This window comes from Phyllostomus hastatus, unplaced genomic scaffold (genome assembly GCF_019186645.2).
Source record: "Phyllostomus hastatus isolate PE091 unplaced genomic scaffold, TTU_PhHast_1.1 phas_contig_210, whole genome shotgun sequence".
Classification (NCBI taxonomy): domain Eukaryota; kingdom Metazoa; phylum Chordata; class Mammalia; order Chiroptera; family Phyllostomidae; genus Phyllostomus; species Phyllostomus hastatus.
In genome coordinates this window covers 16684551-16708817 of record NW_025333737.1, presented here as the reverse complement: position 1 = coordinate 16708817, position 24267 = coordinate 16684551, and the positions used below count along the sequence as shown (strand labels likewise).

The 24267-nt window shown below is 36.5% G+C and overlaps 1 protein-coding gene and 1 non-coding gene across 3 annotated transcripts in view; one reads left to right on the top strand and one right to left on the bottom strand.

Annotated features, from left to right (window-relative positions):
• Positions 1-4264: 4264 nt before the first annotated feature.
• The window catches only part of CLTC (clathrin heavy chain), a 61026-nt gene continuing 41023 nt past the window's right edge, over positions 4265-24267 (bottom strand). Inside the window, exons 15-33 of one of the 2 annotated variants that reach the window (XM_045835721.1) lie at positions 22606-22731; positions 21847-21989; positions 19913-20147; positions 17466-17588; positions 16337-16482; positions 15933-16116; positions 15535-15727; positions 15288-15445; positions 14914-15078; positions 14686-14793; positions 14437-14604; positions 14146-14295; positions 13920-14051; positions 13695-13805; positions 12613-12783; positions 12033-12254; positions 10769-10789; positions 7065-7140; positions 4265-5301 (exon numbers count right to left, since the gene is read on the bottom strand). In XM_045835721.1, coding sequence (XP_045691677.1) covers positions 5177-5301; positions 7065-7140; positions 10769-10789; positions 12033-12254; positions 12613-12783; positions 13695-13805; positions 13920-14051; positions 14146-14295; positions 14437-14604; positions 14686-14793; positions 14914-15078; positions 15288-15445; positions 15535-15727; positions 15933-16116; positions 16337-16482; positions 17466-17588; positions 19913-20147; positions 21847-21989; positions 22606-22731 — 2757 coding nt within the window. In that variant the 3' untranslated portion in view covers positions 4265-5176. The remainder of the gene's footprint in view (positions 5302-7064; positions 7141-10768; positions 10790-12032; positions 12255-12612; positions 12784-13694; positions 13806-13919; positions 14052-14145; positions 14296-14436; positions 14605-14685; positions 14794-14913; positions 15079-15287; positions 15446-15534; positions 15728-15932; positions 16117-16336; positions 16483-17465; positions 17589-19912; positions 20148-21846; positions 21990-22605; positions 22732-24267) is intronic. The other variant, XM_045835720.1, reaches the window with a different exon arrangement.
• LOC123817789 lies at positions 23768-23901 on the top strand. Its single transcript, XR_006785503.1, has one exon. It is a non-coding gene; the product is annotated as a small nucleolar RNA SNORA42/SNORA80 family (small nucleolar RNA).

Below are 24267 nucleotides of genomic sequence, written 5' to 3'. Positions count from 1 at the left end.
TTTAAGTATTCTTGAGGTGAAAATCTGTTCGTGTTCTTCTGTCATGTACTTGGCACAGTTACACAGTTATCTTGGGCTAAAAAACAAAAAACAAAAGGTTGGGTTAAATTGTCCTGGTGGTGTAAGTCCTGAAACAAGAATATTTAAAAAAGAAAACAGGTCATGACAAAATTGGGTTGCAAGAGGGGAACAACGTCTCCTATGCATGGTTAGGTCCCTCTGCATGTTAATAGCTCTTCTTCCCCAAGACTGTGTTGCTGTCACCCTTGGAGAGGACCAGCGCTTCGAGGGTGGTCCCACCGCAGTTTGTTTGCACTACCGTAACGTTTTGGGTGGTGCAGAGGCTACTTTATTAATAGATGGTATAGCTACCCACAAAATGTTCTGAATCTAACCCATTGGGTTTTTAAATTTATGTCTCAAAGTTGAGGTTTAATAGCATTGACATAACTCACCTGTGCAGTGTTTCATGTTCATTTCCCTCACAGTGGCCAAAGGTTCTTAGCAGTGGTTCTACATCATAGCCTAAAAAACTTGCTTTACTTTCCCTTCCCTAACACGAAGGCACTGAAACTTGTGAAGTGACTTGTATGGACCTTGAAGGTGGTAATGGGCACATGTAGGAATTTATGGCCATTGTGAAGTGGTATGTCATCCCAACATCCTAGTTTCCCTACAACTTCAGGAACTTAGGTAATTCAGTTAATTAGGGCACCTTTATTTGCCTTTTGATCTTTGTACATTTAGCATGACATAATTCCAATAAAAACCCACACATATTTACCAGCTGCCCAGAATATAAAGGAGGTCCCACCTCCCCAAGCTACATAGCCTCCCACCTTTTTGCGTCTATTACAGAAAACCACTTCTCCTGAAAGCCTTTTAGGGGGACCCTCATAGTATATATATCCCTGAGAACTGTGATGATGCCAGGGAGAATCTGGTAACAGGCACATGTGAGTGGCTCCACCTCTCCATGGTTAACTTCAACAGTTAGCATTAGTTAGCAGTTAACTTCAACATAAGCAGCACAATAGCACAACTAAGGTCTCAGTTCAGTGGAGTGTGCAGGCATAACTCTAAGGACTACTGCAGCCAGTCTTAAACATTCTAATATTTGGTCATTTTTCTACCACTCACACTGGCCCATGACAGCACAGGAGAAATTTTAACTGTGAATGATGCCACAGTAGCAACTGTTTCTAAAGAGAATGTTTATAGTACTAGATTCAAAAGTGATGCAATGGCATGCAACTGAGTTCAAGGGAACTCAATCCTAAATGCATGATTCTGGCTCAGGTAATTTCTGAGGCTTGCCTCAGAGACTGATGGTTCATGTTGAAAGAACAGTGCATTCCCCACAGAATGGCCTGCTGTGGCTGATTCAAATTATTGTAATAAGTTGTGACACATCTACTAGGTGGAACAGTATACAAATTCTGATTCTGGAAATACACCGTTTTCCAGTTCACTTGTACTTACAATTATTTTATAGGATTTGTAATCTTAAAGTTCTTGAAGTACAGGCAAGACCTCATGGGTTCTCTAAGACACTTTCGGGAGGTCAAAACTATTTTCATAATATTAAGACATTATTTTTCTTTTTCACCATGCTGACACAAAAGAAGTGGTGGGTAAAAATGCTGGCATCCTTCACAAATGCAGGGGCACCTACCTGCACAAGTGGTTTTCACTGCTCTTCACCCACAGTTAAAAAATAGTTTCACTTAATGTCCTTGGGGAAGCAGTAACATTATTAAATTTGACCCTTGACTATAACATTAATGAACACTTTGGGTGCTCACCAAAGTATGAGAAAAAGACTTAGGAGGCTGAGTGGACAGATGAACTAGCTGCTTTTGTCATGGAACATTTTTGCAGCAAGAACCACTGAGAAACTAGTTACCCGTATTTTTTCGGACCATAAGAAGCACCAAGGTTTTAGAGGAAAATAGGAAAAAAAATTTGAAGCAAAAAAGTGGTAAAATATTTAATAACAGAAACAACATAATATTTCACCAATATAAATGTAAATGGAATTCAACAGCAGCATTAACAACCATTATTCCTCCCAAATGGGATGGGGGGTGCATCTTATAGTCCGAACATACGGTAACCAGAGCTGAGTGTTTGGCTGTAACTTCCTCATAGAGAACAACTGTCAATATTTAGGAGAATTGTATCTGCCTCTCTTCCAAGCTCCTCCAGAACTTAAAACTTTTCTGAAAAGATCAGTGTTTCTCAAAAATGCAATTTTAAAATTTATGTAGTTGACACATTATAACTTAGTAAATCAGTATTTTCCACATAACCAATGCATGAAAGTACAAATCATGCATGGGTAAAAGATCCATTCAAAGTAAAGATAGACCAGTGCATTTTAATATAACAGTATAAAAGTTTCACTTTTATGGTTTCAGATTCCACATTTCAACTAATTCCAATAACCTAAAAAGACTATTAAAATTCTTTCCTAATTACAGTTCTATTATGAGGCCACATTTCCATATACTTCAACAAAAACAACATATAACAGACTGAATATAGGAGATGAGAATCCAGCAGTCTTCTGTTAAGACAAACTTTGAAGAGATTTATATGGTTAATTCATAATTCTTTGTTAACACAGAATGAGTTCATTACTGTTACATTTAAATGAGTTAATAACTTTAAAATTATTTTAGCTACCAGTAAATATCAATAGATACAACCTCACATAAAACTAAATAAAGCTCTTCAGCAATTTAACAGTAAAAAAGGACCCTAAGAAAAAGTGTGAGGACCACTGGGGTGAGAATGTCCGCACAACTAATCAATCCCAGGAGAGTCAGGCAGCCCTACCTGGAAAGCCCCAGATGGCCTCTTGCTATTGTACTGTCTGTATTGAAATGGTTGTCAACAATCACCACAGGTTTTTATGTACAAAGGCCTTCTGAAGAGTGTCCCAGTAATGTCTCCTCTTCCTCTTCATTGTTTCAGTTACATTTACAGTGCTAAGGACTCTTAGTATCCTTGCTTACTGTTTTTAATTCTTTCTAGACTATCAAGCTATTTGGAATAATGTTAGGAAAAATACCTTAAAATATAGCTTATTGCCAATTGATTCTACTATTTATTGTACAACATCCAGTCTTGATCTAAGCATTTTTGTGATTTAAACATATGCCTGCAAATAATTCTGACAACTACTCATACTGTTAGCCACGTGAGAGGACAAGCTCAGAAGTTCATCTTGCTCAGGGTTTGAACCTAAGTTAAAGAAGTTCAACAGCAGTTTCTCCTCCTTCTACAGCCCATTATATAGATGGCTTAAGTGGCAACTCATTATCACAGGACACAGCACCAGATTAATACAAGGCTTTCTTGTTCTTACTTTTTTTGTAAGCATGCTGTAAGAAAACCTTTACTGAAGTATTTTACCTTGTTTCTATTAGGGAAGGGGAGGGACAAGAGTAATTCCAGTCATTAAAAACTGGTTGACTCAAAAGTATGGGGAAGGTCTAGAACAAATGTTGACTCTGAAAAGAATGAGCTCACCGGAACCATTAGCTCCTGGTTTTGATAATGACGATGAAAGAGAGCAGAGACCCAGCACAGCCAGGGCCTGAATATGAAATATGAAAAAAAAAAAAGGAAAAGATTTTCTAGCTAATACTATAATTTCCTATGGGAAAATAAGGGAGAGAAATTAAAGATGAGGGAAAGAAAAGAGATTCTTAAAAAAAAAAAACCTTCTGTGGCAATACAAGTCTAGGCAGGAGACTCTCTAACACTGATGATGAACACTCAAATGAACTTTTATGAAACATTCTTAGCTATCAGCAAAGAGTGGGATTCAAACACTTTTTAAAAACTCACCTTAAACTACCCATAATTTGGAGACCATTACAACTTCATGGCGAGGAACAGCACATTGACTATGTGTTTCTGTACTTTTATTTCAAGTTAATATGATTTAACATACATGACCTGTTCATTTAAGTGAAATGCTTAGTTAATACTTAAAACTGCCACTTGGTTAACATGACGGAGGTAGCTGAAATGCAGCTCACTATGGTATTGACTGGTTCTCTAAACTACTGTATGTGCCTTAGTAACCACAGCAGGTATGCACATGATGTGAAATAGTGTTTCACATGTCCCATCCCTAATTCTCCTGCTCTCGTACCTCCCTGTTCCCTTGGGAGCAATATAAAACTACCAAAACCATGGTTTGTTTAGTTTATGTTTGAGAAGTATTTAATTAAAACTGCCATTCTACATGTTATTTCCACAGTCCAGTAATTTATTTTAAATTTGAGTAATTTTAAATTCCACAAACAAAACTGAAGAACAGCAATATTTTGTTTGAATTCTCTCTTCTGTACACTCAGTGATCTAAAACACCACAATATCCAACATACACAAACCTCAGGGAAGGGTTAGTAAATACACACAGATTGGAATCATGGTGCTCTTTGTTCCTGAATGGAATGGTCCCACAGAAAAAGCACAGGATACAGCACAACATAAGGGCACCTGTTACATAGGAAGTGAGCAAAAACACACTAGCATTTTCTATATGCGTAATGAGGAAACCTGCATAGGTTAGAGGGCCTTTTATGCTCATTTAAAAGTCAGGCAAGTTGTCTGTAACGCATTTTCAGATAATCTGGAGAGCACTGCAGTCCAGTGTAGCATGTGCTGTTAGTGTTGTCTTTGTTGCAATGACAGTCTTGCAGGGTCACACACCAATATTTTCGCTTTAGCTTGTCTTTGAATAAAAGAGATTTAAATGCATTTAGACAATACATATTGTAAGCTGTTTACATACACTAAATTTAAGAGCTTCAATATTAGAGTTTTTCTTTAAACACTACAGAGTGCAAATCAGGTTCTTCACAACAGATTGAATATTAAGCAATTTTTCAAAGAACAAGAGGGAAGGGAAAAAAAGCCCAAGTGAATAAAAAACATTGAAACTATTCCCCTTTGAAAATAAATTCTAAAATGATGTGGAATGTGAAATAAGCTTTTAACATAGGAGACCCACATTTATAGTTAGAAACAAAAAGTAGTCCTTCATGAAATAAAGGTTACAAGAACATGTGCCTGTTTTCCTCTGTTATAAACTGAGAAGCGGGCAGAGACGACGTTTCAGTACGAAAATAGGCGACTACAGGATCCGCTTCCCATCTCACATGCTGTACCCAAAGCCAGGCTGTGGCTGCCCATAGGGTGGTGCAGTGTAACCATAGCCAAAAGGTGCCTGGGGAGGGACGGCCACACTGGGTCCTGCTGTCAGCATCAGCTGGGGCTGACCTGAAGATGGGAAACAAAAAGGAGCAGGGCGGGGGGCAAGGAGGCAGTAAACATTGTTAGTGTTGAAGGATTATCACACTCCAATCTCCCTTACTCTAGCAGCATAGTCAACTTTGGGTTTTGTGGGGGTGCTTAAGACTGTCACAACTTTGGCATGACCATCACCCTAAGAAGGATCCTGCCTAAAAAGCCAACAAACAGTGCAGAGCCAAGGGCCAGAACCGTACCAGTGACTATGTTACTTCATATCATCTATGGCAATATGCACATGCATGCTTGACATGATCAGGCAAGACATCTAATAAGCTTTCTACAAGATGGTATTTGCACATTGTATTTGGTGACAATATAAATAGCACAGGAAGACAATTGTTTAACATAGTTTTAACATAACTTTTATAGTTATATTTAAATTTCTGATTTAAAACATCTAAATGATAATGAAACCTAATGCATTTTGAGCAAACAATCCAGTACTAATTTAGAAAAAGAAAAAAAAAAAAGAAAAAGAGACATATTCAAATACACATTAGGTATGAATTAATTAGAACACATAGCCTCTTTGAAATACTTTGTTACCATTCTTAGGAAATTTAAATAGTTGTTGACCATATACAGAACATGACCCAGGGAGAATCTGGCTTATTGAGAGGGAGGAAACATGTATCGCCTCTTCCCAACGTCCACAGAAGGACTCACTCTGCCACTAGAATGCAATCCTAGAGCTAGGTTTCTCCCAATACAGGTGTCCTCATGTCTCTTTTGTAAACAACATCCAAAACTGTCAGTGAGAAAATTTTTGGAAATAAGTAATTTATAAAAATCACTTCTAACCTTGATACTGGCACCTATCTTGAAATGTAAACCCTATTGCCAACTACCAACAAGGCCTGTCTATTTAAATAGCCTCAAGGCAAGCCAAATTTAGTAGGTGCTCCCACATTATTACACCCACTGTTTTTGTTCCTACTGTGTTTCCCATCTCAAATACGTGAAGTATCTTGCTCCCATTTCTAGCAATCTACTTAACATTCTACAACTTTATCAAAACTGCCCTGGTCCTCTAAATACCCAAAGTCCTTTATATTTATACTTATAAAGGAGATGATGCTAATAGATTTGAATATTATCATTTCCTTTAGCAGGATGAGATATAATGGTCATAATTTTATGCCCTCCTCCAAAACACACCTGGTTATAGTGCTCTAACCTCCACCCTCAAATTCATTATTCAGATAATCTGTTCACCAAGAGTGAAATGATAGCAGGAAATAGTTCAGATATGCACATCTAAGAAGAACTACATTGCCTTAAACATTCAGTGCGAGTTTGAAGATCCTATCTCTCTGGAAAGTTCTCAAATGGAAACTCCAGCCAAGTTCTCTGTCCCAGTTATAATTTAAAGAGAACATACACTCTTTAAGACAGCTTTGGCACTTGTGAAAATTGAATTCACCAATATGTATTATGTCCTCAGTAATTTATGAATAAGCAATTAATCAGTGACCAGCCAACAGAAAAACTGAGGTTCTGCTCTTAAATTTTTTTATATTGTCTTTGCATTTAAGATTACCTTAGTGAATGATGTCAATGCTTGCTTTAAGACTGATTTCAGGGGGGAAAAATGACAGGGAGATTTATTTCTTAACTCAGTGAGCCATTTGCAATTTAGAAGCTATTCCTATATTTCTGTGCTGAGGCAGAATCCTGAAGAATGAAACATTATCTACATTTCTGTGAGGTTAAAGAGAGATAGAGATTACCATAAACAATAGGTTGCGTCTCTGTAGCTTGTTCTTCTTCTTTTCTCAGTGACTCTGAAGCATCTAATTTATCCACCTGGAGAAAAACAGGTAATGTTAATTAGCACCTCAAAAATATTATAAACCTAGGGTTATGGCAGAAAGTGGAAAAGCCTTAGTGTGTTAAATTTTGTCAAAATAACTAGAAAAAACATTCTCAGGCCCCCTCAAATTCAATGGCAATGTCCATACTTCAGTCAAGGTGATTTTTAGCACTGTCATTATAAACCCTCAGGGAGGAGGGATTTATAAATGCCATGGAAGCGCACGCCAGGCTAAAACTGGGCATGCTAGGTTGCAGCCAGCCTGAGGGAGGGAGATAATGAAAAGGAACCACGTTGTCAAATGAAGACTAAACCCTACCAAAGACAGTAATAATGAACTCATGACCTGGCAAGACTTCCTCCCCAAAGGAAATGGTATTCAAAAAAGTAAAATGAGTCTAATAATCGGACAAATATTTGTGCAGAATAAGCCATCTTTTGCCCAGTGTGCACAGCTTCTGCTGATACTGATGCTAGGTGCAGACTGCAGTTAAGACTCGAGTGGCTCCGAATTTGATTATCTTTATATAAAGATAGGCTGCATGTTTTTATGCTCTATTTTCTAAGAAGTACTAGGAATACTTAATTTTGCTTCAACTTCTTTAAGGAATTTCTTCCCTTTAATTAGCCAAAGTAAATGGCTATTATATGCAAGCTATTCTAAATAAAAGTGGATACTATCTGACAGAAATAAGACTGTAGAGGAGACCAAATGTGTTAGTGGAAGAAAGCAGCTAGAATACACAGGTCCTTCCACTAACTAGGTGTGTGACCTTGGAAACCCATTGCACTGACCCTCAGAAATGTGCTTGTCTATATAATGAAGTAGCCAAGTGAGATAACCTGCAAAGTTCCTCCTAGGACTAAGATTTGATTCTGAAATTTTGTGAAGAATTAGGAAGAAGTGGCATCAGGACACTCGGATTAGGGAATCTCCACCATATACCTGCCACTTGCCTTTTGAACCATATGTATCTTTTAAACTATATTCAAAAGTTGGTATCTCAGCCAAAGTAAAACTACATTATACTTGAAGTAGAACTAAACATCAAGCCGCATGGTTATTACTTCCAGTGGCTTTCGAAGCCATAAGTGTGCGGAGTGGGACGGTGGCAGAGTGCAGGAAGAAACTTTATAAATGGTCACTGCACGTTCTTCAAAAAGGCAAATAGTGAAAAAAAAAAAATCACACACAAAAAGACATGCAAACATCAGTGAAAAATATATAAAGACTGGGCCCTAAAAAGGTAAAAGCAGCCCCTAATTTCTTTTTGAAACGATTTAAAATAGAGTGTTGGAGTCTTCAGATAGACCTTTAAGGTTAGGACAGCATTTTATACACACATGTAAATTACTTCATATTAAATATCACAAATACGGGTCTAACCCATCCTAACATGTCAAGGAACAAATATGAGAAGAGTAAAATGAGGCAGGCTCTAGACACCTTTAGATAAAATGTGGTTTCCCCATCGTAGGAAGATGAGTTGGTTTACTTTTGTATTACTTTTCCTGTTTTATAGCCTAAGTGTTCATGTGTTATAAATCACCCAATGTCAAATTAAAGATCGCTATCAATTATAACGCCATGAAAAATATCCACTGCTCGGTATGCAAACTGAAGTTATTACAGCCATACACTTTACAGCACAGTACGTGCCATCAAGGATCAGATGGGGTTTGCTAACCTAAATAGTATCCAAGAGTGAGCTAAAGAGGTTGCACACAAAAAATACATCAATGAGTATACATTAATCACCTCTAAGAAGAAAAATGAAACAAAAAAACCACCACTGCATAATACATTTCCAGACTTTCAAGGAAAATAATCTAAAGTGAACACATGTTTAAAAGTTAATGTCTAAGTCAGATGTTGAAAACAGAAGTCCTATCAAAAGAAGTACATGTAAGACTTAGAAGAACTAGCAACGTCACCATGCCCAAGCACGGACATAGGCAGGCTGGACACAGGGAAAAACAAAAATAAGAACTCTGAAGGAGTAGCCCCAAGCTAAGCAAAAAAAAAAATATTGATTTTTCTATATAATGGGACAGCCTCTGGGACAGCAACATCCAATTTTTGATTCCGCTGACCCAATTTAGATTGTTCAAAAAAGAAATGCAGAGAAGGCTGTTAAGAACACAATGCTTTTTCAAGAGCTGTAACAAAAGTTTCTGATCCTTGGATTTAAAAAGAAAAATTACAGGTAAACATGTCACTGAGTTCAATTCCATCTGTACTACTGAAAATCCACTATAATGTAAAAGGCTTTTCCACAAAGACTGCAATATGCTGCAGAGGAAAAGTTAACATGCAGTCAGTTATTTTGGTGTATGTGTGCATGAAAAAAAGGCAAAAGTACTGAAGCAAGAAGTGAGATCTGAAGATGACTGTTGCTATACAGGCTCTCAAGAAACACACACAGCCCACAGCAATGCTTGAAGAGTTTCAGAACTAGTATGATGTAATTGCAATGACTGTTGTACATGCTTGATTTAAAACAACGCATAACACTGCAGTTCAATTACCTGTTTTTCACACACACGCTTTCTAACTGCCTTGCTTACTAGCTGCTGAAGGGCCTCACACACAATGCATTTTACTCAGGTTTGCCCTAAGTTCCAATGGTGATTCCAGTTTAGTTCAACATAATTCCAAGGCATTGTCCCCCACCCAAATTCTTTTAAATTTGTTTCAACTCTCCTCTATCTTCCCACCCTTTTCTTACCACAGTTTGATACTAGATATAAGTTTGTAAATTGGTTTCATTTATACTTGGATGGAGACAAACCAATTACAGAAGCAGCAACCAAAGGTGCCTAAATTTACCTTGGACAAGGCAACAGATAAGTAAGAGAGCACATTTTAGGTGGCTTCAGAGTTGTGCCTTATTACAAAAAGGAAAAGTTAATACTGCTTCTTATATACAGAAACAATTCATGTTGCTCAGCAACAACTAGAGCAAGCTACTCTCATGATTCAAAGTTTTGATTCCTCTTGAAAATGGACTAGCACCATAAGAACTGGACACCTGGAGAAACATGAGGAAAGTCTCTTCGGAAGCAGCTAGTATCTCTTGTATCTACTTTCAGCAAAAAATTAGTAAGAATCAAGAGATCAGAAACTGGATCACAGTCCTTTAATACCAAAAAAAAAACCCCAAAAAGCCTTTTAGGGCATGTATATACATATATAAATTCAACAACTGTCAGGCAAGCTCACAAAATAAAACCAGAGGCTGTTTAAATTTATTTAGAGTATTAAGAAAATCCTATTATGGTCCAGATACCCTGACAGGGAAGAGAAATTTCCTGAAACTTTGAAATTAATATGGAAACTCACCATGCTCAGTTTTCAATAATATATTTAAGAGAGACTGTGAACCAACTACTGATTAGCCTCCTGCCCTTCCTAAAGCCTATTAGCTGATTAGTATCAAACATCTACTAATGTCCTACAGCTCTATTATAGTTATGTTTCAAGGGACTTGCAGAGGCTTTAGTGAAAATTTATTGGGGGGAAAAAGCAGCAGCAGCAGTGTAGAAAAGGAAGGAAAAAATCATGCAAATTCCTTAGACTTAGTCCTCCAGACTTAAAGACGGAAAAGAATCAACTTTCACCTTTTCCTTTATTGCATCAACCTGCAAAGGAATTCAGAAGGTGCAGCTTAGAAAAAAAATCAAATTCCATATTGAGCATAAAATGGTAGAATCAGCAACAAAGGTTTAGGGGAGAAACATCTAACCACTAAAAAAGGTATGAGAGAAGTGAAAATAAAGGGCATACTGGAAGCAAAATTTAGAATATATATTTTTTAAACCTCAGAGCTTACTGCAGAAGAATTTATGCTAGAGTCAGTGTGAAAGAAAGCAGCTTAATCAATAGTGAAATTTACAGCACTTCGGTTAACAGCAGCTTAGAGCCGGGTCTCCAAAGTCAGCATTACGAGTAAGAAAAGAAGCTATTCTCATCTGCGGCTAACATAAGGCAACTGTTTTTTGTCTTACACTGTAAGCGGTTCATACACAGAAAGTGTTAATTCTTGAAAAATCATTACTGAACACAATGTTATCTACTTAGATGGTTGCCAAAGAAAATATTCAGTACACTGGGGGTTGTTAGTAGTGTGCTATTTCCGCCCTTTAAACAGACATGCTGAAGAGATCAGATGTGAAACTGATTTTAATAAGCATGTTTTGCTCTGATGAAATGGACCCTTTAGGACCATTTTTAAATGTTCCACAGCAAGGAAGCTAGTAACTATTGAAGTCAGGGTGAATAAAAAAATACTCTAATGTGAAAAGGGACACTAAGATGAATAAGTGACTTTTATAAGATTATCATCACCGGCTTGTTTAATGCACTTTTAGGAAATGGGTCATTACTTGTTAACCTCCTATAATATTTTAAAATTAGGAATTAAACTATGAAAATATTGAGAAGATTAACAGGATGTTAAGAATATAGATGTAGCTTCCCCAAGGGAAAGGCATACATGTTAAAGTCAAGAAATAACCAAATAAAGGGAATCTACACTACTAAGTTATGGACATCTGAGTGATAAGACTGATCTCAGAAAAATATTTTGGAAAAAAAAAGTTTTAATCAAATATTTAAAAAAACAAATATACAAGGTAGAAGTAATACTACTCATCCTCAGAAATACATTGAGGATAAACATTCTGGCAAGTTATGTCTGAGTTCTCTTTTCCATGCCATGTCATCTGTCAAACATCAAAAATGTACAGAGAAAAGGAACACTTTTAGATCAACTAAATTACTTCTTCTTGAGAAAAAAACATTTGAAAAAATAAAAAATAAGTCTGCATCGAGTTTTACAGATTCAAGATAATTAGTTCTGAATACACCCAGAGGTGCTGTTACCTTTGTCAAGTATTCCTTCATGACCTGGATGAAATAGGGCATGGCAAAATCCATGATATTGTGCCTCCAGGCTGTTTCCAAGACAACATCTGGCCTTAAAAGATCGTAACAGGTAAAGAGACAAGCTCCAAAGCACTCTCTTTTTTCTTCCTGCAAAAACCACTGTAGGAGTTCTTCAGCCAACTCAGTATCTTTAGACTCAGAAGCATACTGCATTGCATCCTATTCAAAGGAAAGGATGAAAGTCAAACATTAAATCCAAATATACTGAACTGGTAAACCAAACAATACAATAGGGGGAAAAATCTTCAATTACATTATTTAAAGATTTGTTGCAAGAAAAAGAATAGACACACAGGGTAATGCATCATTTAAAAAAAAGTTTGAAATAAGATAGCCCCTAGAATCTAGAAACTGACTTAACAACGATCTCCTGTAATGGGGGTTTAAAGGCAATTCTCATATTCGTGAAACTAACACTTTCAGAGACCAGAATCATGTGTAGTATGCCACACCTCAGAGTTAACACAGATCATCTAGTAGTTGGTTTAATGGCCCTGCCCCCACCAACTTCATCCACCTTGTACAGGCTATCTTTCTTGCACAGCTCTACACTCTGTTTCCAGCGATTGTTGCCTTTGAAGAGATAAGCAGCAATTCTTCTAAACTCGATGAGTTCGTGTTTTTCCAAACGCTGAGCAAGCGAGATATTGTCAAAGTTGTCATAAGCATCAATTGATGTTCGCAGAGCCTTAAAAAGAAAGCCATCCAAAAGAAAGCCAAATCAATGTTTCATTCTAGTTTTAAATTTATGTTGCATCATTTTTATCAATACCCCATTATTGTACACAACTAATTGTATATGTGATCAATATACTGTATGATATGTACGTATAACACGATGACGAACAAGTCACTACCATAATAAGACAGCCTAGAGTCAAGCATCAAACTACAAAGCTGTAATCTTAACAAATATCAAGATTCTTCAATCTAAAATTATGTAATGAAGTCCTCAAAGGTACTGTAAAATTTCTAACAGTGCAATTTTCTCCAAGGTTTTCAGTATCAGGGACTGAACTGAATGATTATGAAACTGGGAGAATTTACAATTTGAAGGGTAGGGAAACTGACAGAACTCAACATGATGCTCATTCCTACAGATGGGCATGGGATCTGAGTTTAAACGATAGCAATATTGACATCGAAAGAAAAAAAGCAACCCGCTGAATCTTTAAATTTTGTTTTTTGTGAAGTCCTTCACAAGGAAAAGTGTATTAAGGGCAGACACTAACATGGTATTGGGCAAGAAAGGCAGTGAATAAATATAGTTAATACCAATAAGTTTTATGAACTATTATAAGAGATCAAAGGCTTTCAAAACTATCTACAATTTAGATATTTAGGGATGAAGTAAGCCTAATTTTTTCCAAAGCAAGACAAGACCTAAGCAAAATTCTGCAAACCTGCTACTTAATTAGGGGGAAGTCAGATTTATCAATCCTGTAAACCTCACTAAATTTAGAGTCTAAGCACACAAATACCTACTGTTTACAATTTTTAAGGATAATGGCCTTTTTTAAAACTACAAAACATACCAATTTTACAACCTAATTATAACCTGATTTTTGAGAATATATGCTAGAATCAAGAGGTTTTTACCTGATAATCTTCTTCTGTAATAAAGAGGTTGTTAAGTGATTCATTCACAGACTTGTTGTTGTGGTTCTGAACTGAACGCAAATATGGTTTCACCAGTGGTAGCTGTTTAACCTTTAAAATAAAGAGTTTGTCACAAATGTAGCACATGGTTAAAATTCCATGGACAAAAGTTATTCAAGTATGTCTCAGATCCTTGTTATAATATTTTGAAGTTTTAAAAATTACCTTGCTGAAGAAATTGACAGCACGAGTATGATCCAACCGTGGAGACAGCACCATCAGCAAATCATTTAACAACAGAGGCTTGAATTCTAAGTAGAACTGTATGGCTCTATAGTATAGTTCCACATTGGCAACCTGAAATGGGAAAAGTCCATACACAAGTCAGTTACTTCCTAAGGAGCTTACTCATTCTGAAGGCTTTGTTTTGTGTTCCGAAGCAGGTACAAACCTTGGTAATGATATCTTTGAACTGCCCTTCTTTCCATGCATCAGTGGGATGATTCATCATAGTAATTATGGCATTATCATATTCTTCATACTTGTCATACAAAAACACCAACTCTGCCCAAAGATGAGCTTGTTCCGCAGCTCTTAGCACCTGTGTAAGAAAGACTGAACTGCTTTAGATAGAAGTCTTTAATTCTAGCTGATAGTCTGAAAAAAAAAAAAAAGAAAAAGATATTTCCACACATTAACTACAGAATTGCCTCACAGGTTGTTTACCTTAAAGGCTGTTTACCTTAGGTATATTCACTCTGGACCAGAACAGCTCCAGGTGCTCCCTCATTTTCTGTGGCTTAAATTTAGAATACAGAATGGCTAATTCGGTAAACATCCCCATGTGAGCTCGCTCAAGTCCCAGTGCTGCTTCCAACATGGTTATCAGTTCTTCAAAATATCCACGATCCTAAATAAGGGATATATGACATTAAAGATGGGAATACCTGTAGGGTAACATCAATTAATGTAAAAGACTCCTGTTCATTACCTGATAGTAGTTGATAAGTTCCTCTAATTCATCTGCATGCACTACAATGTGGAGCCCACACATCTGAGCAAGACGGAATTCTTTCCCATCTACACAGGCAAAGCAGACCTACAATGAAAATTTCTATAATGTGAACTCAAATGTAAACATGGCTGGTTAATTCATCAGTTTAAAAGGGCATTTCTAAGTAGGATCTTAATTCTTCACTCAAATGGGTGTTGAGATTACCTCTTTCCATGTTCGAGTACTGTTAGCTTTCCTAGCTCCATCGACAGCTGCCTGATATTCACCCAGGTGAACCAGGGTAGATGCCAAGCGTCCAAAATTGGAAACGTTATTGTACAACAACTTAGCAGCATCATACATTTTTTCATCATAACAACGGTCACCAACCTGAAAAAAAGACAATCCATTTTCAGTGAGCCTAATTCAATTCTCTTTCCAAAGTCACAACTCAATTTAATACAGAGAAACAATATTTTTCCATAAGATTTTTTTCCTTGGAAAGCTAAGGCTGTGATGTCTTATGCTACTAAGATAATGATGTTGCTCAACTGTTTATTTTTACACTCTTCAAACAAAAATCTCGACAGTAGACCTACTTGTTGGATATGAGCATTATTTGGCCCATTGATGAACTCTTCTAACTCTGCAAGGCGGTTTGTTTTAGCCAGCGCGAATATCAATTCTGTCTCCACATAGGACTCACGAGCCTTCTTACGGGCCATCTGCAAGTACTTTACCAATTCTTCCCAGTTTCCTAGGTATAGAGAAAGAAAAAATTAATACAAACACTAATATCTTAACATTTATCTTTTCACCCAGACATATCATAGTAAGAAGTCATACCACTAGTATTGGCAGCCTGAACAACTTCCATGTAGGATGAAGGGTCGTCTGCTTTGATGTAAGAATCAATGGCTTCTTTCACCATTCCTTTCTGCAACTGGGCTTTTGCGAGCTGACTCCAGACTGCAGGTTCATTGCAGCGCTCAGCAAACTCATATGCCCGATCCAAGTTTCCAATATGTTCAATTAAAACCTAGGCAACAAATTTCTGAATTAGAGTTACAGTAAAACAAATCCTACCACACAGCAATTACACTTACACAATCAGGATTTTTTGCTGTTCTATACCATAGCAAGAGATTATGTCCATCCTCAAAGGACAATATATATATATTGCATCATGATAAATCATTATTACATTTAGTAAATCAACTTGGGTAATCTGAAAATTTTTTTACCTGCACTGCTGAAGTATTGACATCAAATTTCCGGAAAATGGCAAATGCTTCTTCAAACAGCTCATTGCTGATGGCTATGTTGGCAATATCGGGGGCATCATAATTATCCAGGCGGTTAATATACTCCATGACACGTGTACGATCAGCCTTGATTGCAGTAAGGATGAGGAGGTTCTGTAGATTTCTTGAAGAAAAAAAGATTTAAATGCAATAATTTAAATGCTCATTAGAAATAAAGATAAACACTGTGACTACAGAGTCTTTTTGTCTCAGGAGGTAGGGTGAGAAGAGGAGGGTATTAAAAGTGCGAACTCAGATATCCTCAAATCCTCTTTGTTCCAAAACCCACAAGCCATATTTAAAGACCGAATATAAGTAGCCAATGGACCCTTCTCCTAGCATACCTGTGTTCACTGAATACAGAGTTATCAAGGACAATTTTCTCCAGCAATTCGATGAGTTCATTAGGAAGGTCTGCAGTCATAAAAGCCTTGACAGTTACTGACACTTCTTCAGGGTCCTGAGTCTCAGACAAGGCTGTCTGTACAACCTACAAAGTATATACAGGGAAGAAGCACTGAGAATCAAGGTGATTTTTGAAAGATATTATCTAATAAGAGTAAGATGGTCTCTCAGTAGAAAACTTGAAATAGGTTGAAAAAATGAAGGAAAAATATACTTTTACCACCCAAATGTATTTGTACACAGATTCATGAATACTCATGTGTACTTCTATTATCTTGAAGAATTACCCTAATTATATAATTTCTATCTTTTCCCTGATTAAAACTTTACCCATAACTACCACTCCTCATGATCACTTTAATGGCAACATTCAACTACATAGGTGTGGCATTATATACTCAGTAACTCCTCTGTTTTTGGCTATTTGCATGGTTCCCAGATGCTGCAATATTTTTTTCCAGGAAGCTTTGTATTTACTTTGAAGTTTGTCTTAGCAATGTTTCCTAGAAGAGGAATGAAAAGACAATAGCTTTTATTCTCTTCCATATTTATACTTCCACAGGGTGACTTTAAGAACCACTACAACAACCTTCAATTTCTAGGGTTTTAAAAATGTTTTTCAATTTTATATAGTTATAAGCACACATCTCTTTCGCAGTTTTATGCTGACTAGGGAGATTCAACCTTTACCCCACTTGGTCTTTTGTATTTTCTGTATCAAATCTCATCCTTGGCTAACTTACCATTGTCTTGAATGTTTCTAATCAATTTAATCACTTCTCAGTTATTAATAACAGCAATTCACATGCAGTTTATTAAATGTTTACTCTGTTGTTTTCCTTTTTGCTATGATTAAATCATCTCTTCTGAGATATATCTTCTTGGGATATATTTTCTTCTTGTTAGCATTTACAATATATATATTTCTTTTAATCAAATCTTTTAAATTTTCTTTTTACTGCCTTCTTTCTCAATTAAATATGACCCATTTGGGTATATGAAGAGGGAAAAGAAAAAATTTTATTCACTGTTAAAAAGATGAGCCTTAAACACCTTTGGCAGTTTTACCTGGTCAATGAGGGGTCTCCGGTAAGGGTTGCTTTCCAGCAGCACACTACCCCATAATTCTGGGTCCTTCCGGCGTACCAGATAGCGGGAAAGACTTTTGAAGAGGGAATTCTCATTGCAAACCTAAATAAGACATTAAAGATTAATTTCAAGGTAAGACATGAAGAGTTTTCATAACTGACAACTTCTAAAGGTTTTTTCCTATTATTTATACCTTATTTATTGTTTTATAGGACAAAAGATCCACTATTTTTACATATAATCTTTTATAGGTCACTAGCAAGTTTCTCTTAATAAAATTCAATCAACAAAAACAACACAGTTATTAATTTCTGGAGTCTTTTAAAAAACAGCCTGATGCTGGATCTGCACTTGGACTTCATATATTACTCTACTGGTCTATTTATGCACCAGTACTGCATGTTTTAATTATAGAGGTTTTGTAGTGTGCTTTAGTAACTGGTAGGACTAGTCTAACTTCACAGCTTTCTTTTCAGCGTCTTACAAGCTCTTCTTGTGTTTGTTTTCCCAAGTGTAAATGCATACATACATGTTTATGTATATGTATATACACAGATGCAGGTATTTCCTAGCTCTAATCACCAAAAAATCCTAGAAGCAAATACACATTGCAGCTCAGATCTGAGTTTTTATTTGCATTTCCCACTATAAAGGAATGGGAATGCGCTGGAAAAATCGCAGATTCTAGGGCTGGAGGGTACAAAAATGAGCATGAGTAACTTGTTATGCCAAAAAATAAGAAAAGTACTCAAAGAATGATGAGACCATGACACAAATCCTGCGAGGCAGGCTGAAGGGGTTTACATCAGCCAAAACTAGGATCATCTGAGCATCAGAACAACAGTGGTGGATCACAGCCGACTACATCGAACAGGAACCTACTGGATAGAACAGGAATTCTGGAGTGCATGAACGCACGAGTGCTGAGGAACAAATGTGTGCAAAGTGCTCAAGCTGGAAAACTGTCATTTTGCAACCAACAGATTAAAAATGGTTTATAAAGAATCAATAGATTTGAAATTGGTGGGGAAGAGGAGACACACGATATTTGCATGTTTTAAAGTGTTTCTTTGCAGACATGTTAAGATCTATAAGAGGAAATACAATAATTATACAGTAAAGAAATTGATGGTGATAAAAAGTGCCTCCACAAATAAGGGACAAAACAATGTCAAGTGCTTCTACATATAACAGCATGAGAAAACAGCACTTAAAAAATATTCTGGAAGGAAATGTACAATCGAAATTTAATCATGAGGAACCATAAGAAAACTTGGGAGTGAAGAACATTCTCTTTGTAATTTTTAAAAATTGATTTTAGGAAGAGAGGACAGGAGAGAGAGACATCAATTTGTTGTTCCACTTACTGATGAATTAATTCACTGGCTGAATCCTTTATGTGCCCTGACTGGGGATCAAACCTGCAACTGTGGTGTTATCAGGACAATTCTCTAACAAACTGAGCACCCAGACAGGGCAGAACACTTTCCTTTGAAAAATGAGACTTAATTTATATGAAATGTACTGAGTAGGTAAATCCTTGGGGACAGAAAGCAGTTTGGAAGCTGTCAGGGCTGGGAAGCACAAATGTGGAGCAGCTATAACTGCTTAACAAGTACTGAGTTTCCTTATGTAGCAGTGAAATCTTCAACCTAGATAGACATAGTTATACAACACTGTGAGCGTACTAATTTGCCACTGAATTATTTACTTAATGCTGTTTTATGTGAACTTGACTGCAATTTTTAAAAAGTAGAAAAAAAAACCTGTTTCACAGTGATGTCACTAACATAAAAAAGACAAAGGCTGAAGAACTGTTTCATATTAAAAGAGAGTGAAGAGATGTGACAACTATACTCAGCCTGTAATCCTAGACTGGCAGGAAAAGCGCTGAAAGAAACATTACTGGGTCAACTGACGAAATCAGAACAAATTTTAAGAAATATTCTGTCAGTATCAAACTAACTGAAGTTGGCATCTACAATAAGTGTATGTAAGAGGACATCATTATTCTTAGGAAATACACACTGAGGAGGTACAAGGCCATGATGCACGCACTTACATATTTAAAGGATGTATGCATGGGGGTGGGGGTGGGTGTGTGTGTGTGGGGGGGGGGTGGTGTGTGTGTGTGTGTGTGTGTGTGTGTGTGTGTGTACGCGCGCGCGCGCGTGCTTGAGAGCATATGAGAACATAAGTGATAAAATTAATGGGGTGAAAATATTGATAAGTGAATATAGACTTGATCTATTATGTTGGCAACTTTAAATTATTGGCAAATAAAATTTTTTAAAGAGCGTATGTCTTCCAAAAATGCTGTTTTAACTGAAACCACTCTGTAACTCTAAAAATTCACTAACCTGAGCTTATGTAAAGGTTTTTAACAATGGGGCATTTTCTGTACACATTTGGCGAGCAGTACTCACATTAATAAGTTCCAGATCACACTGGCCACGTTCATAAGCAACACAGGCCAGATGTGGATCTCTCTTCTCACAATACTTTCCAACAACACGACTGTCATAATAAGGATTTTCACGAAGAAATCTCTCTGGGTTGTTATTACTGTCTATGTAGATTTTGGCCAGTGCATTGTGAGTAGCAGGCTCCTCACAGCCCTCGTGAATTCTGGCCTCTAGCCATGGCAGAAGCAGTTTCAATCTAGTAAAACAAACAAAAAACCCCATGATACATACTGTATTATTAATAGCACACTCTTGACATGCTATTTAAGTACCTTAGAGTCTGTCATGTGCTTTCCTGTATATTATTTTGAATTCTCAACAACCCTATTACAAATTGAGAAATTAAGACTCAGAGATGGTTTAATGATTTGCCCAAGATTACACAGAAGGTATATAAAACTACCTTTATTCTCTCAGATCTATCATTACATTATCTAGATAGGATACAGGAAGAAGAGATTATAGATTCATAGATTGTCCTTTTTTTTTACAGGACAAAGTATCTAGACTTTAGGTAAATTTTGTTTAAGAGTGTACTGGGGATGTGGTATGAGAAAATAGTCCAGATTATCTGAGGGTTCTTTCATTTTAACACAATTAATATACAACATTACCTACAGCTAAAGGAGTCAGTACCCAATACACAGCTGGAAACAAAATCTGGTAGCTTTAGCAGCTCTGGGTTTAATAATTCTAGCAGTTATATGATCACTCCACCAAGGATCATAGCTTCACTAAGCTATAGCGTATGTTTCAATGGTTTAAATATCAAAAGTACCCAGAGAAAGAGTAGTGTAGGCCATTATTTTGGCTAGCAAATTCATGTAGTTTTTATGAGCACACTCCCATTAGGATAAAGACACAACTTTTAACCCAAGCACATGTGCCCTGGTAACTGACAGAATAAAGATTAGCAAATGTACATTGAAACTGGTGGCTTATATGTGAATCTAGTTTATCACAATATAATCTGTCAATTAAAGACTAAAGTGTTAGCTATAACAATCTGGCTCTTTGCCTAGAATACACAACAAATAAGACTGTTTTCAGGGATTAGACTTAAGACTCAACTGAAACATGAAAGTTAAATTGTTATGTTCCATAAACACTTTAGACTCAAACTTTTTAAATCGGCATCATATTCTATCTTCATTGTCCTTATATGCAGAATTTTCCCATGTCTGAAACATTCAAATACAAATTTTATGAATACCATTAGTAGGACACCCATACCAACTCAGGTTAGAATTAACCCCCATAGGATTTCCTGGTATTTTTTTCATAGCTAGAGGAACTTCCCACTTTTACACCAACCCACAAACCTCATTTACTACATCAGTACCTTCTGAACACTAGTTCATCAAAATGTCCCAGCTAAAATAAGATTTCATTGTATAATAAAGATTAGAAACACTTACATTATCATGTTCTCTGTGGGAAATTCATAATTAGCATCATATTAAGGTTCAAATAAAAAATCAATTTAAACCAGAGTTACACAGAAAACACTTTTTTCTCATTATATTCGAGAATAATTTATCAAAGAATTAGTTATTAAATACAGGGGTATTGTACCCAATTAAAAAGAGGCTTTTCAGAGTTTACCTTAAAAACACATACCAAGCCAACTCATATAGTTATAATTATCAATATGCAAAAAAGTGATCAATCAGCTTAACAGATTTTCTGTATGACAGCTGTAATATTCCAGAAAAGAGTTTTAATCAATACTACAGGTAATTTATCACTTCTAAATTAGGTGTTTTCAGAGAATTATGGTCCATTTATTTCTGGAGTAGCTTTTAGGCAACTGACGAGTTACGGCTTTACCCATTACCACGCTGAGAAAGACTAATCAGTGCACTCCTGTCGTGAAGGTGAAAAGGGTACTGCACCTGTTTCTTTTTTCAACCTCAGCCACAAGCTCATCAGTAGAAAATTGACCTCTTACAACAAGAATCAAGTTTTTAATGACATCTTCAGAGCAATCAACATCCAGTAACCCTCCAATAACCACAGGAAGTCGACTTGGATTCACCTAAGGTTAGAAAAAAACAGAATAATGCCATCATATTATGAATAAGCACAGCAAAAAGGAGTTTAAAAAAATTAAACATTCCCCCCCTTTTAAGCTCAGGTTTAAAATTGAAACAAGTCTAGATGTGCAACTAGACCAAGGAATTTAGCAGGAGGTTGGCTTAGTTAATTCATCACCTCAGCATTGCTCCAAAGGATAAGTAAGTCCAAACACACTAAAGCGACAGAATGATTATGGAAGACTGTCCAGTAAAAAGGCCTCCATTATAGCAAAACTGCCTCTCCATTTCTGGAGTTAGAAGGTACAGTTTCTGGTATCTATATTTAAAGTGGCTTTACAAGTGTGCTTTGGAGTCTATGGCCTCTACAGATAGCACAGGGGCTATCACGTCAGGAGGGTGTAGGCCATCCAACTTTTTCAATGACAGCGTTCTGCTCTGTTTTACACACTTGACATGCATGTAAAATTTTAATCAAAGAAAGGACTTTGGTGGGAAAAAATGTTGAGATTTTAATTATAGGAGACCACAGAGTTTTAAAAGGATGAAGATTTCCAGAATGTGAGAAGTAAATTCTACAGTGAGATTTAATTTTTAAGCTATCTAGATATTACTTACCTTTTGTACATATATCTCTATATATTTTTGAAGATTATTTCTATATAAGTAGAGCACCAAATCATGGACAAAGTCAAATCGATCACATACAATGATGAGTGGTAACTGATCTGTTAACTTCGCTTCCTAGAAAACAAAAAAGAAACCTTAATTTACTCCTTCTGTGAGATATGAAATCTATGTAAAATATGAGAATCTATTTTATACTGATGGGAGAAGCTCATATAAACTTGGCTGTTCTTTTAAAGAAAGAAATGTTCCAATTGCTGGATAGTGCCCATTGCAGTTTGATTAAATTTTTACTAATCAATACTTAGAGTCACAGCAAAATACTAGGTCCTTCTCCTATACACCCTCTACCAAAAAAAACCAAAAAAACCAGTTAACCAGTTAAAATTTGTGAGCCACAACTGGCATTCCGGATATAAAGTCATCAGAGTGGGACTTTCATTATAGTAGTGATATAACAGAGTTCAGCTGATTTAAGACCAACAGTCACATTGTCAAAACGATGGCATAAATTACTCGTACTTGTTTCAAATTAATGACTTATTTTTCACCCCTGCCCAACTGCATTCTATCTGGCTAACTTCTAACATTCTATTATAATAGAGCCTACAAGGAGTAGTATGATGGTGACAGCCATGAATTAAACATACCACATGTTGCTATAATTAGAAGAAAGCTAAGCAAAAGCAAGCACTTGAAGAAATCTTTAAACTACCTATTGCTTTTATCATTACAAATACCAAGATATAATATATCCTACTTTATAGATGGACACAGATGTTACGGATAGAAGGTTAAGACCTGTACTGGGCATTTACCTGATACATGTCCTGTTACATTCCACAGACATAAGGTAAAGCACAAAAAACAACAGTTTCCATCAGGAATTCATTTACACACAATTAGACATTCCTCAATAACTGATTTATCTACAACAATCTACTGAGGAAGTAGAAATAAGCAGGACAGGACTTTCCCCAATGACAGCCACTAAAAATATTATCTGCAAGGTTAGAATAAAATAGCACCTAAGTTTAGCACACATGAGTCACTCAATTATAAATAACCTGAAGATTAGTCTAGGAAGTGTTCAGGGAACACAACCTGTATCTGGGAGTCATGAAAAATCCTGAATAAAACATCAAAATGGCACGCCTGGGTTGGATTTATGGCGAGCCCATCCTCCTGGGTCTCTCACAGCGCCCCATGTCAGAGGAGACTGCAGCCTTAAACCATTACCTGGCCTCTTGCCCATAGGCTGCAGGCACTGAAGTGGGTGCCTCAGGGCAGCGGGGGTAGGGGGAGAGAATCAGAATGGCTGTAAATCTGAAGTGAAAGTCCAACTGCAGATTTTTCACATTAAGGAAAGTCTAAAGCAAGTATTTGGCAGCAGGAAAACTCTGTAGTAAATAGCTACTACAGTCATTCTAGAAAGAATGTTTAATCTATGCAAAGACTTCAGTCCTACTAACTAAACATCAAAAAGTCAGTAGATCAACACACCAATCAGCTTTATCTTGTATAATATACATATAAAATTTTATGTATTTCACTACTTAGGGAGACAATACACCTGCAAGTAATCTAAGATTACTTAGATATTCTAGTCTCATGCATGGGTGTTTAAGATTTCTGCTAGTGAAGACAAATATA